Source organism: Bubalus bubalis, chromosome 20, assembly GCF_019923935.1.
Source record: "Bubalus bubalis isolate 160015118507 breed Murrah chromosome 20, NDDB_SH_1, whole genome shotgun sequence".
Lineage (NCBI taxonomy): Eukaryota > Metazoa > Chordata > Mammalia > Artiodactyla > Bovidae > Bubalus > Bubalus bubalis.
Genome location: NC_059176.1, coordinates 36,690,352 through 36,704,936, shown reverse-complemented (window position 1 = coordinate 36,704,936; position 14,585 = coordinate 36,690,352). Strand labels below are relative to the sequence as shown.

General features: G+C 45.3%; 1 protein-coding gene across 1 annotated transcript in view; it reads right to left on the bottom strand.

Annotated features, from left to right (window-relative positions):
- Window positions 1–14,585, bottom strand: part of SCAMP5 (secretory carrier membrane protein 5) — a 53,573-nt gene that overhangs the window by 10,716 nt on the left and 28,272 nt on the right. The window contains exons 2-3 of the mRNA XM_025271780.3: window positions 10,842–10,905; window positions 10,589–10,783 (exon numbers count right to left, since the gene is read on the bottom strand). Of these exons, the coding sequence (XP_025127565.2) occupies window positions 10,589–10,783; window positions 10,842–10,905 (259 nt within the window). The remainder of the gene's footprint in view (window positions 1–10,588; window positions 10,784–10,841; window positions 10,906–14,585) is intronic.

The window sequence follows — 14,585 nt, the reverse complement described above, 5'->3', positions numbered from 1 at the left end:
GAAGCAACTGTTCGAATAAACTTTGTATATCATTCAATAGAGTAACATGTAGCTGTAAAAAAGAAGAAGATGGTATCTCTGAACTTCTATGGAATCACTTCCAGTATATACAGTTAAGTAGAAAAAGCAGGGGATTCTCTGGCAGCCCAGGGGTTAGGACTTGGCGCTTCTACTGCAGGGGGGATGGGTTTAACCCCTGGTCAGGAAACTAAGATGCTGAGAAACAGACGCCAGGAGCCACAAGAAGTGGCCAAAAAAAATAAAAAGCAGAGTACAAATTATTGTAATTAGAATGCTACTTTTTATATAAAAGAAGGAGAAACAAGAACATGCATTTATAAGTTTGTTTCTGCAAGAGAAATACAGAAAGAATAAATAAGAAACGAATGAAATGGTCATCCATATGATGGAAGGGCTAGGATGAGTAGTGAGACTTCTCTGCGTAAAGATTTTTACAGATTTTTTTACATACAATGTCTTACGTATTCAAAAACTTACACCCGAAAGAAATGAAAGTCTAAAATTGAAATAAACACAGGGATTTTCCTGGTGGCCCAGTAGTTAAGACTCTGAGCTTCCACTGCTGAGGTCCCAGGTTCAGCTGGAACCCAGGACAGGGAACTAAGATCCTGCATTCTGGGCGATACAGCCAAAATATATATATATTGGAGAGAACCACTAAAATTGAAATAAACAAAAACACATTAAGCTATCTGTACAGCAAACTGATAACACAATCACACAGGAAAAGGAACTGGCCAAGTGGCTTGATCTCAGTACTCTGTGTTCTCTTAAAAGGATCTATCTCAACAGTAAAAACAACTAGAAAGAAATCTAAAATCTTAGCAGGTTTACTGTTGGTGTTAGTGTGGTGACTGAAACTTTTCGTATGTACTGTAGCAGAGAACATATGAGAGAATGTGTTTGTGTTGTTGGAACCTGGGTTCTCAATGTTAGATACAGAGACAGAATATGGAATATGGGAAGATAAGAAAGAGTCCTGTGATGTTGGATTTGAATTGGAGGCATCGATATGAACTCATGTCTTTAAAAATATGTGGTTGGTCCCAAGCCAGGACAAAGAAATACAACATCAGCCTAGAACATCTTGTGGTGCCAGAAATAAGCAGGAATTCAACTAATTAGTACATGTCAAAAGGACACCAATTTGAAGGGGCTACCAGTCAGCCAAATTTGGGAGAATTCAGAGCATCAAAAATAATGACAGTAATATAAATGTTGAGTTTAAAAAATAATCCAAAGTGACACTCATTTTTTAAATGAGGGAGGAAGAAAGCAAGCTCTTCTTTGCAGAAGAATGCTAGCTATAAATGTAGGAGTAACAGAATTAGAACATCTTCTAATTTTGCAATCATGAATGTCACAGCTGATTCACACAAGGATCCGCAATAGCTGCTAAGTCTTTCACTAGGTGAAAGATTGTTGGGGAAGAAGACAGTCACAGAGTCTCAAAGATGACTTACTAATTACAAAGGAGAACAGGCACTTTTACTGTGAAGAAAGTTGGCAGACGCCATCTTCACCAGGTGATCAAACTCAAACTCACCAATAATGGGACAAAGAGACATTATGGCTTCCCAGTGTGATATACCAGGAGGGGCACAGCATCACCTATGTAGTATTCCTGCCCCCACATATTTAGCTTGAATCTAGTCAAAAGAAACAAGCAGTCAAATCCAAGTTGTGGAGCATTCTATAAACTAAACTGGCCAGGACATTAAAAAATGCCAACATCTGGGACCTCCCTGGTGATCCTGTGGTTAAGAATCCCTTTGCCAATGCATGGGACATGGTTCCCTGGTCTGGGAAGATCCCACAGGCTGTGGGGTAACTAAGCCCAGGCACCACAACTACTGAAACCCGTGTGCCTAGAGCCTGTGCACGGCAACAGGAGAAGACAAAGAGGAACACAAAGAGGAACAGTACAACAAAGAGCAGCCTCCACTCCGCTCAACTAGAGAGGGTCTGCACACAGCAAAGAACAGCCAGCACAACCATAAACAAATAAATAAAAAATTTTAATGCCAACATCCTAAAAGATAAAAAGAAAAAAAGATAAGGGATTCTCTAACCTAATGGAATCTAAAGCTATATGGCAACAAAAACTAAGTGTAAACCTTGATTGGATTCTGGTTCAAGGGGGAAACAATGGGATATCAGGAAACTTGAATAGAGACTCTAGATAGTAATATTTGGGTCTATATCACATTTCTTGGGTGTGATAGTGTTCTTGAGGTTATGCAGGAAAATGTCCTTTTTCTTAGGATATATGTGCTCCAGTGCTTAGGGGTAAAGTGTTGTGATATCTGAATCTTCAAATAGTTCAAAACATAAGGAATAATGAATAGATATAGACAGAATCAAAGCAATGTAGCAAATGTTAACAACTGGTGACTCTCAGGGAAGTTACATGAGTGTCCCTGTTTTATTCTTTCAACTTTAAAGTTTTCAAGATAAAAAGCTGGAGGAAAAATATGAATAATATCAGTTAGGGATGATAACACACTGAAAGAAAAGAATGTGAAAGTTCACTATAACACACAAAAGAAAGGGAGATGGGCAGGAAAAGTTCTAAGACAGAAGGAATGATGTAATTTTTTAAATCATCATTTTGTAACGCCTACGTAGAACTGACACAGGCAGGGATCATCAACGGCTGCTTAAACCGCTGGGTGAAAGATGGCTGGGGAAGAGGGGGCACAGTCTGAGTGTCACACCCCCCCACCACCACGTTATTTATTAATCACAAGAGAGAAAAGTTACTTCTGTAATGAAAGGATCTGGCAGGCCAAGTGACCAAACTTTTCAAACTTGCCTGATTATGGGACAATAGGACATTATGTGCTTCCTGACGTGACTCATAGAAGAACACAACATCACCTATGTAGTATTACTGCCAAAATGCTTAATCTGAAAATAATTATTATAAAAAAGAATCTGACACGTCCAGATTGTGGGAAATTCTCCCAGATAAATGTTAATGTCATGAAAGATAGAAATTGGTAGAGGAACTCAGAGAGGAGACTTGCAGGAGATTGCAACCAAGTGCAATGAGTGGTCCTGGATTTTTAAATCACAGCTATAAAGGACATTTTTAGGATGAGTAGAGAAATTTGAATACAGACTGAATAGAAGATATTACTGTTGCTGCTGCTACTGCTAAGTCGCTTCAGTCATGTCCGACTCTGTGCGACCCCACAGACGGCAGCCCTCCAGGCTCCCCCGTCTCTGGGATTCTCCAGGCAAGAACACTGGAGTGGGTTGCCATTTCCTTCTCCAATGGATGAAAGTGAAAAATGAAAGTGAAGTCGCTCAGTTGTGTCTGACTCTTAGCGACCCCATGGACTGCAGCCCACCAGGCTCCTCCATCTATGGGATTTTCCAGGCAAGTAAGTGTTAAATTTCTTAGGTGCTGTGGTTACATAGAATAATACTTTGGTTCTTAGAAGACACATGCTGAAGTATTTAGAAATATTATGTCTTGTCTGCTACTTATTTTCAAATTGTTCTGCAAAAAAAGCCAGGAAATTTCCTGGAGGTCCACTGGTTAGAATTTATGGCAATCATTTCACAATATATACAAATATCATTATATTGTACACCTGAAAGTAATATATGTCAATTACACTTCATAAAAATAGATAAATATTTTAAGTCAGGGAAAAAATATATAGTTGCATTTGGCTATATATACACAAAGAATCAAGAATCTCTAGTAGGACAGCAATAAAAAATAATTGTGGTTCCTGGAGGACAGAGGAACTGCATAGACATGGGAGTAGACAGGAGGAATAATGTTTACTATGTATCTGGTTTTTTTTTTTTTTTCTTCTATTTTTGGCCACACCATGAGGCATGCAGGATCTTCCAGACCAGGGATCAAACCTGTGCCCCCTGCAGTGGAAGCATGGTGTCTTAACCACTGGACGGCCAGGGAAATCCCATTTACTATGAATATTTATACCATCAAATCCAAGACACCATCAACTTTTAGATCATTATATTATTTACCAAAAGAAAGAAAATTAAACCCACCAATTTATAATGATAAGATGCCAAAATTTTAAAGTCACAGACATTAAAATGTTTTCAGAAATATCAAAGTGTTTATTTTAGAATTGATGAAATTCAGGACATCTTTTTGAATTATGAATCGTGTAAATGTATTACCTGTTTAAAAAAAAATAAATGAAAAGAAAAGTCAAGCAGAAGAGCTGGCAAAGAATGAGCAGGAGCAGTTGATGAGGCAGGAGGAAAACCAGGAGAGTGTGAAGTCTCCAAAGCCAGGAGTAGAGAGTGGACAAATGTGACAGATGCCACTGAGAGGTCCAGCATCAAAAGGCCTGGACTGAAAAATGTTCAGTACGCTCAGCAGCAGCAAGTCACCTGTGACCCCAGCAAGAACTACTCTGGAGGTGGTAGGAGCTGGGCTGAGGGGTTGGGGGTGGTAGCAGCCAAACTATACATTAATAGTTGAACGTGTAAGCTGAGAGCAGGTATAGACAACAATTTGAAGAAGCCTGCCTTGTTAGAAAACAGAAATAGGGTAATACCTGGGTAAGACAAGTGGTTCAAGGAGAGACTATGGCTCGAGGTTGTCTGTTTAGGATGTTGATAAGCTCGAGACGTGAAAGTTCCAGGGAAGAGTTGCAATTACAACAGAGACAGAACTTAATTCACGGAGCAAGCCCTTGAAACAGGGAGAAGCATGGGGTCCAGTGCAAGGAGATGGGGAGAAAAACATGATGCAAGCAGATGGGGGAGGTCTGAGGCCTTGGAAAGGACAGTGGGAGCCCCACATATCTGCTTCAATTTTCTCTGCAATATGGGAGGGAAGTTTGAGTCGAAAGGGAGGAGGTAAGAGTAGAGGATGTAACTAAGTCAGTGGGCAATTATAACACAGTCTGAGAAGTGCTCCACGAGAGCAAGTACACAAAGCTGTGAGAACCCAGAGGTGCACCTCCCTGGTCCATCCTGGAGGAGCCAGGGAGGGCTTCACAGAGGAGGTGATATCAGAGCTGAATCCTGAAGGATAAATAAGAGTTGGCCAGGAAAAGAAAGAACCAGAAAAACATGTGCAAAGGGAAGGTCAGAACTATGGCATGGCAAATTTAAGAAACAGAAAGAAGCAGAGCACAGATAAAGCCTAAAGTGGAAGGAGTGAAAAAAAGGCAAAAATAGGGCCAAGAGATGGGAGGGGCTAGTCATCCTGGCCTTAAAGGCCATGAGCAGAATTTGAGCTTTATCCTCTGAGTCTTGGGAGAGACTGAAGGATTCTATTCTTCTTTTAAAAAAATATAACTTCAAAGTTTTTTTTTAATAAAGTGAAATTATGTTGCTTTTTAGCAACATACATAAAAATATCTGCAAGTTAAAAAAAATCAAAGTCCATAAAGGAGAAAATACAGGTTCTTCCAAAATCCACCTTCTCAGAGGTCACCCCTTTAACAGTCTGACCTTTAGGTTTCTGGTTTTATGTATACATAAGCATATATGTGCGGAGAAGGCAATGGCACCCCACTCCACTACTCTTGCCTGGAAAACCCCATGGACGGAGGAGCCTGGTAGGCTGCAGTCCATGGGGTCGCGAAGAGTCAGACACGACTGAGCGACTTCACTTTCAGTTTTCACTCTAATGCATTGGAGAAGGAAATGGCAACCCACTCCAGTGTTCTTGCCTGGAGAATCCCAGGGAAGGGGGAGCCTGGTGGGCTGCCGTCTATGGGGTCGCACAGAGTCGGACACGACTGAAGCGACTTAGCAGCAGCAGCAGCAGCAAGCATATATGTGGAGAAGGAAATGGCAACCCACTCTAGTATTCTTGCCTGTCAAATCCCATGGACAGAGGAGCCTGGTGGGCTACAGCTCATGAGGTCGCAGAGTCAGACACAACTGAACACACACACACACACAAGCATATATGACAAAAATGAGGTCATTTTATACATGCTAGTTTATAATCTGGTTTTCTCCACTCAACAATATCTCATGAAAATGTTTCACGTCAATGAATGCAGGTTATTTCAACCTTTTTAATGACTGGTCAACCAGGTCAACAATGTCCATGGCCACGGAGCAGTCAGTTGTGACATGGGCTGATTCTGGAAATTAGAAGGTCACAGCTTCAGGGAGTGGTGGGGCGGAGGGCAGTTGCCAAGAAATGAGGGAATATGAGGAGAGGTAGAGGGATAAGTCTAGCAGACTAATTTTTTAAAAAACTCAGCTGAGACTTTAATATAACACAGAGAATATTAGTGTCAAGAATGAAATACCATACATTAAAGGATTAATAGCCATCTCTTGATAGTAAGATTATATTATTGTCTTTCATCTTTATTTTCTAAAATGTCTACAACATCTTACATCACTTTTCTATATCACTGTGCACAAAGTCATAGGTTTAAAACAACAGCAGCTAGAGGAAGACATACAGTTAGATGGGTTTTTCCAGATAGGAGACTTGAGCACATTAATAAGCAGGGCAGACAGTATTGTTAAGGAAAAACAGCGGAGATACTAAAGATACAGTAGAGGGGGAAGCAGCTGACAGACACTGATATGTCAGGAGACAGGAAGGGCCGGCATCCGTAGCACAGAGTGGGTGTATTAGACTAGGAGCCCTAGGATTCAAGAAGTAGAGAAACACAGGTATGGTTCCAACTTCCACTTACACCACTCAACTAACCCTCTACGTGAGTAAAGGGGCTTTGGGATAATGGTCCAAGTTTGGACTACTCTTCCCATGGAATAGGGTGGACAGCTGATGGGAAGAGGAAAGTGAGGACAGTCCCAAGAAGTGGTGAAGGGACGGCCGAGGCTGGAGACCCTCCATGGAAGCAGACCGAGACTATCCCGGTATGTGATGGCCACCAGAAGTTTTCCACATTCTTAGTGTAGAGTCCAGAACTGGGGGGATTGGGGGGGGAGTGGTCTGCTCTGGGGTGGGACACACGGGCCGATGGCATGGTCACTGAGGGCAAGAGCCGGTTAAAATCCAGGACCATGAAGTCCAGGAAGGACACGGTAGGCGCCATGCTCATGAGATAGAGAAAATGGAAGTGTCAGAGAACTTGAGGTCTCCTTGAGGTCCCAAGGCAGGTGGTCAGAGAACAATACTGGGGTTGAAGGTTTCGGAGGTGGCCACATGCCAGCGATGACCAGACTCAGGTGTAGCCAGCAGAAGGAGCAGCTGAAGGAGGCATCGCCTCGCATGAGACAATGGGATGTGGAATGGGAGATTGTGGTCCAACACTAACGTCCTCCAGGAAAACAAAGAAGAGAGGCGGAGGGAGAGCAGGCAACAGCTAGATTGTAGGAGCCTCAAGGGAGGAGGCTGGAACTCTGGCTCCAACCTGACCCCAATCTGGTCCCAGGCTTTTTCCCAAACGTGTTACAGAGAAGTCAGTGTAGCAAAGTACTGATGGTGGGAAAGCCAGCTCTCAGGGCCAGAGCACAGGGCAAGGTTGCCTTGTTTGTAGACTGTTAGCCCAGAAAGAATTTAGGCATGGGAGGACTACAGAAGGCTGAGGTCACAAGAATGGAAGGTTCCAGGATCCTCTGCTCTTCTGTCAGGGATTAGCCTTTATATTTGGGCAGGGGGAGAGGGGAGCAGCAATGACCGGCCTCTGCAAACCAAAGCTCCTAAACTGCAAAAGGAGAGAAGTGGCAATTCATTCCTCAACTGAGAGTCTTTCATAATGTTGGGAGACACTGGGAGTGCTACATATCCCCCTAAAGATGCAGGCCTAAGAGAACACTTCCTTAGTTATCAGTAAGATAGCAAATACTAACTGAATTTTGTTCAAAAGACAGACTATAATTTATTCCATTTCTAACTGTAAAGTTGAGGGGACAGAAGGTCCCACAGTAAAAAGAGTGAGGTCCATGCCAAAAAGAAGGGAGTCAAGTCTGGCCTCAGATCAGGACAGAGACCTGTGGTTTGTTCCAGGGCTCCCTACTCACCAGCATGAGCCCCATGCTTGGCATAGAAATGGTCATTTTCTTCCTGCCCACCCAGAGCTTATCTGCTCAGATGGAAGTTTCCCCCTCTGGCTCCACCTCTGGTCTCCTTACCCCATACCCAATCCCATATCTCCAGCCCCGATGTCCCTGAACTATGACTCTTTCTCAGAAAACACTACTCTCCTGGCATTGCTCACACTGTCCTGTGATGACTCTCCAGTTGTTGAGTCACTAAGTTGTGTCTGACTCCTTGTAACCATATGGACTACAGCACTCCAGGCTTCCCTGTCCTTCACTATCTCCTGGAGTTCACTCAGACTCATGTCTACTGGGTCGGTGATGCCATCCAACCATCTCATCCTCTGTTGCCCCCTTCTCCTGCCCTTAATCTTTCCCAGCATCAGGGTTTGAATCTTTCTCAGAAAACACTACTCTTTTGGCATGGCTATCACTGTCCTGTGATGACTCTCCAGTAGCCCCTACTGATCTTGTGCCTGGCAGTCAAGGCCTTGTGGCAATCAGCTACAAAGCTCCCACCCACCACCTTCTGCTTCTCGTCCACACACTGACCCGCTTTCCAGCTTCATGCTGATCATATCGAGCCATCCCGTCTGCTTCCAGTGACCCTAAACCAGAGCCCTGCCAATTCCTCTCAGTCCTACCATTTTTCTCATATCCCACCTCTTTTGGAAGCCCTTCTAGACATCCCTGCTGTGCCTCCCACTATTTATATTCTGAACCAGTTATTGGGCAACGAATGCTCACTCATTCTCATCCAGTCTCTTTCTGGTTCCATCATGGATGGGGCTTCCAGGAGGGACTCAGCACAGAACAGAGCACAGAGAACAAGTCAATCACATTCTTGCTTAAGATGTGGACACAGAGCAGAGGAGCTTGGAACCTTCCATTCTTGTGACTTCAGCTTCCTGTAGCCCTCCCAAGCCCGGGGTGGGAGTGGAGCAACGGACGCCCTCCCCACAATCAGGCTAACCCCACAGTTTCATGAGCCCTGTTGTACCTCACTTCCTCCAGCAAACCTCAGAAACTCCAGGCTGTCAGCAAGAACAGAAGTGCAGCCTGCAGAGGAACAGCTGGGGCAATGGGGGCGGGGACAGGAAGAGGAAGGCAGAGGGAGAAGGGAGAAAAGGAAGAGGGAGAAAAACTGAGAGGGAAGCTCTAAACTAGAACAAGCAGCTTCCTCAAGGGAGGTCAGTACTTAGTCCTATTATTTCATCCCAAGAGAAATGTGCTGGCAAAGAGATGCCCAGAGAGGGGAATCAATTTGTTCAAAGGTGGCCAGCCAGCCAGAGAAAAAGTTAAAAAAGGAACAGAGCCCAGGGCCCCTATCCAGAGCTCCTCTCCCAGGATCGTGCTAACTCTCCATGGCTTTGCTAGACCTAAGAAGACCCTCTTTCTGTGGCCCAGTGACCAGTTAGTCCTCTCTCAGCAACTCAGGCTCACCAAACCCAGATCAAATCTCAACTAGCAAGATCTGTGCAGCCCCAAACAAAATCTCTCTGCAAGAACCATTCCCCTCTTTCAGAGTCCTGCCCCTTGAAGACAGAACAGGTGGGGCATAGGCTACAAAATTTTCCAAACTTCCCCACCCCATGGGGGTCAGTCACAAGGCTGGGCTCACAGGCCAGGTTTCCCAACAGCTATGCTTGGTTCCCTGCTCTGGGCCTTAGTCCAGGCCATTTCTGGAAGTGCCCTCCGTTACCTCTCTTCTCATCCAAATCTCACCTCCTCCAAGAGCAGGCTCTTGTTCACTGGCTCTTGTCTCCCTTTCTCCTTGTGCTCCTGGTGTCCACAGGAAAGTCTGCCTGGCCCTCCCTAAACCCCTCATCCTGGATTTGGGGCATTACTGGTTTGAATTGCCTGAGATGGCAAATTCTCTGTCCAAGACTCTACTTGCTTCCCCCAACCTCTAGATTGGGGGCTCCCAGAGGCAGGGACCGAGATGGGTTCCCAAGTATCTCCCCCCTCCTCGTGACCGAATCCTGTCAGCGTTACAATGAGCTCCATCTGGGCCCTCCACATACCACCCCGAAGCCCCGTTGGACCCCAGGCTCAAACCAATGCACCCATCCCGAAAACCGGAGGTGGCTCAGACCAGTGGTCCAAAGGCCCGCCGCCTCGGTTAGGTGGGGGCTGGGGAATACAACTGCTCCTCCTGCAGGCGCCTCTTGTCAAGAAGGACCCCCAAAGAGGCCACAGTCACCCCGCCTCGAGGCGCCCCCCTCCCCAGCCGCGTGCGCCAGGAGGAGGGCCCCAGGAGGAGGACTGTTTGCTGGGAACGCCAGGTGGGCCCAAGGCCCAGGTTCCAGAATCCAGGGGTCTGACGTCATCCAAGACCCGGGTTCCCTTTGCGGGAGCCGGGAATGGGGATGGTGAGGGCTGGGGGAGGCTTGGGGCACCTAAAGCATTCTTCCCCCGCCCTAACAGGGAAGGTCACCTCGACTCTCCACCTCTCCAGCTCGACCTACCCCCTGCATCCAAAGGTGAAGCGTAGCAGGTACAAAGCTGGAGATCGGGTGACCCTCTCTCCACCTGCGCCCAACCTCCCTGCAAGGCCCTTCTCTGGGCCCTTGGACCCGGGACTCACCCGCCGCTGTCGTTCGGCTGCGGAAAGGCCACCGCGCTGCGCTGCACCCAGCGATGCGGCTCGGAGCCGGCTGCGAGCCGCTCCGGGGCTGGAGGCGGGGTGCGCGCGCGCTCGCGCCCGCGCGCGTCTCAGGACAGTTCCTCGCGCGCCCGCGCCACCTCTGCCTGCAGCAGCTGTTCTCGCGAGATTCCCGAGCTTTCACTGAGCCGCGGCTTCTGCACTCGCGAGAAGGAAGGCCTGGCCGCCCCTGCACCTTGCGGGAGCTGTCCGAGGTGCTAAGTTCCGGACTCTGGGCCGGATCAGGTTGTGGGCAGGCACTACGCGGACAGGAGCAAGTCGAGAACGTCGAGGAAGAGATCCAGAAATGGGAGTCTGGTACCAACAATCAGAGCCTCGGCTTCCAAATCTGTAAACTGGGAGAATAACCTCCCATGCCAGTTCCAGGAGCCTCTGGGTGTACCAGAAAGAAAGAGGGAGAGGGAGCTTCATAAGCAGAAGACTGATGAAAGTCCTTCGGATCTACAGGGCCAAAGTGACAGAGAGGGGATAGAGGATGGAAGATTAGAGATGAAATATAAAGAGTCAGAAATGAGACACAGACAAGGAAACAAAAATCCAAAAAACCAGACATAGAAAGACAAGAGAGCAGAGCCATGAACATAAAGTCATAGAAACACGAAGAACAGAGTCATGGAGAGATTAAGATTTGGAGAGAAAAAAAATACAAGGAAAGATAAAGAAGAGAGCATGATGAAGTGAGAAAGAAATAAGAAATAGGGACAGACAAGCTACATAGAAGAATAGAAAGGGAGAGGCTTAGAAAGAAAAAAACAGAAAAAGAAAGAGTGAAAACGAGAAAGGGAGAGAGAGAGAAAATAAGAGACTATGGGTTTCCCTGGTGGTCCAGTGGTTAAGACTCTGTTCTCCCAATGCAGGGGGCCCGGGCTTGATCCCTGGTTAGGTAACTAGATCCCCCATGCTGAGACTAAGACCTGGTACAGCCAAATAAATAAATATTTAAAATACATTTTTTTTTAAAAAAAGAGGTTGATATGCAGAGATGAACACTGAAAGTGAGTAGAGACTAGGGTAAATGTTTTAAAGCCCAGAACCAATAAGAGTTGCCAGAGACCCACTTGGAGAGATGAGGCTGGGAGTAAAAGACAGACAGGCTTTCATTGTGAGTGATGTTTTCATATGTAAACCTCTTGTGGGATATCTACAATCAGGACCACCCTCTATCCTATCAGCCAATAAATAGCTCCTGCCCTTAATGGTGCCCTCCACCCACACCATCCTGGGCCTAGAATGGGGCCTCAGTGGGTGGGAGACACTGTGGGGATTCTTTGCCTAGAATAAGGGCCCATTGTATGGTCTCAGCCTGCTGGGAGTGGAGCCTCACTCCCACAGCAGAGTTAGAAAAGGGGTGGGAGTGAAGAAAGGCAGACAGGAGTTAGTGCAGGAGAGGCAAGAAAAGGGAGGGAGCCTCAGAGGCTATGGAGCCTTGAGCAGGAAGCATGATCTATGCAGTACAGAGGAGTCATGGGCTACAGAGCAAGACAAGGAGATTCTGCTTTTGATCCTGTCCCTGGTTCACTCTCATAATCACTGCCCTCTATCTTGCCATAAGACAAGCTTTAATTGATTTACAGAGTTATGAGAGGACCCAATGAAATGATGAATGTGACCCTGAGGATGTTATCAAGCATGGCTCCTACAGAGGAGATGTTGGGAGTCCATGTGGGCCTTAGGAAATATATATGGGTTCACATGAACCTCCAGGAGAGGGGTCTGAGGTTGAGCCAAAATCTACAGTGGAGATGTTTGGGATCGATGTGGGATGTGGAATTTACAGGAGATATCTCATGATCCATGTGGATCCTACAGGAAAATTATCTGGGTTCCTATCTGATAGCCATAAATGACCTTTCCCCAATCAAGAGAATTAGAAGGATCTCCTATTTGGCTAAAAACTGAGGCAGGAAAAGTGCCCAGGTCCAAAATCAGAAGCCCGTCTTTGTCCCAGTAGATTGTACCTTCAGAATCTGGATAAATAGAAGGAAACAGTGTTTCATGAATTACAATCATTTAAACAAACTTAGGAAGCATCACTACGAACAAAGCTAGTGGAGGTGATGGAATTCCAGTTGAGCTATTTCAAATCCTGAAAGATGATGCTGTGAAGGTGCTGCACTCAATATGCCAGAAAATATGGAAAACTCAGCAGTGGCCACAGGACTGGAAAAGGGCAGTTTTCATTCTAATCCCAAAGAAAAGCATTGCCAAAGAATGCTCAAACTACTGCACAATTGCACTCATCTCACATGCTAGTAAAGTGATGCTCAAAATTCTCCAAGCTAGGCTTCAACAGTATGTGAACAGTGAACTTCCAGATGTTCAAGCTAGATTTAGAAAAGGCAGAGGAACCAGAGATCAAATTGCCAACATCTGTTGGATCATCAAAAAAGCAAGAGAGTTTCATAAAAACATCTATTTCTGCTTTATTGACTATGTTAAAGCATTTGACTGTGTGGATCACAACAAACTGGAAAATTCTGAAAGAGATGGGAATAGCAGACCAACTGACCTGCCTCTTGAGAAATCTGTATGCTGGTCAGGAAGCAACAGTTATAACTGAACATGGAACAATAGACTGGTTCCAATTAGGAAAAGGAGTACGTCAAGGCTGTATATTGTCACCCTGCTTATTTAACTTATATGCAGAGTACATCATGAGAAACGCTGGGCTGAATGACACACAAGCTGGAATCAAGATTGCCGGGAGGAATATCAATAACCTCAGATATGCTGATGACACCACCCTTATGCCAGAAAGTGAAGAAGAACTAAACAGCCTCTTGATGAAAGTGAAAGAGGAGAGTGAAAATGTTGGCTTAAAACTCAACATTCAGAAAATGAAGATCATGGCATCTGGTCCCATCACATCATGGCAAATAGATGGGGAAACAGTGGAAACAGTGACAGACTTAATTTTGGGGGGCTCCAAAATCACCACAGATGGTGACTGCAGCCATGAAATTAAAAGACATTTGCTTCTTAGAAGAAAAGTTATGACCCACCTAGATAACATATTAAATAGCAGAGACGTTACTTTGCCAAAAAAGGTTAGTCTAGTCAAAGCTATGGTTTTTCCAGTAGTCATGTATGGATGTGAGTTGGATAATAAAGAAAGCTGACCACCAAAGAATTGATGCTTTTGAACTGTGGTGTTGCAGAAGATTCTTGAGAGTCCCTTGGACTGCAAGGAGATCCAACCAGTCAATCCTAAAGGAAATCAGTCCTGAATATTCATCAGAAGGACTGATGTTGAAGCTGAAACTCCAATACTTTGGCCACCTGATGCGAAGAAATCACTCATTGGAAAAGATCCTGATGCTGGGAAAGACTGAAGGCAGGAGGAGAAGGGGACAACAGAGGATGAGATGGTTGGATAGCATCATGGACTCAATGGACATGAGTTTGAATGAACTCTGGGAGTTGGTGATGGATAGGGAGGCCTGGCGTGCTGCGATTCATGGGGTTGCAAAGAGTCGGACACGACTGAGTGACTGAACTGAACTGAAACAAACTTCTACTTGACAAGCGTTTGCTGATCAGCTGTGAGAAACAGCATAGTGCAGCGGTTAAGAATATGGGCCTAGAAGGCAGACTGCCTCCCCCTTCCCAATTGTGTACATCTGTGCAAGGCAGTCACCCTTACTGAATCTTACTTTTCCAAATATGTAAAATAAGGATGATAATAATAGTACCTATGTCTTAGAGTTCCTGTGAGAATGAAATGAATTATTAATAACATGTGTAGACATATGTAACAATTGAGACAATGCCTGGTACACAGTAAGAGTCTAATGAGTGCCAGGCTCTGGGGACACTTCTTTCTCATGGTGAGGGCAGGAGTAAAAAAAGAGCCAGAGCCAAACCACGAAGTAACAGTTAAAGCTTCTTCTCAGATGTGGTAAATGTCACGTCAGCTCAC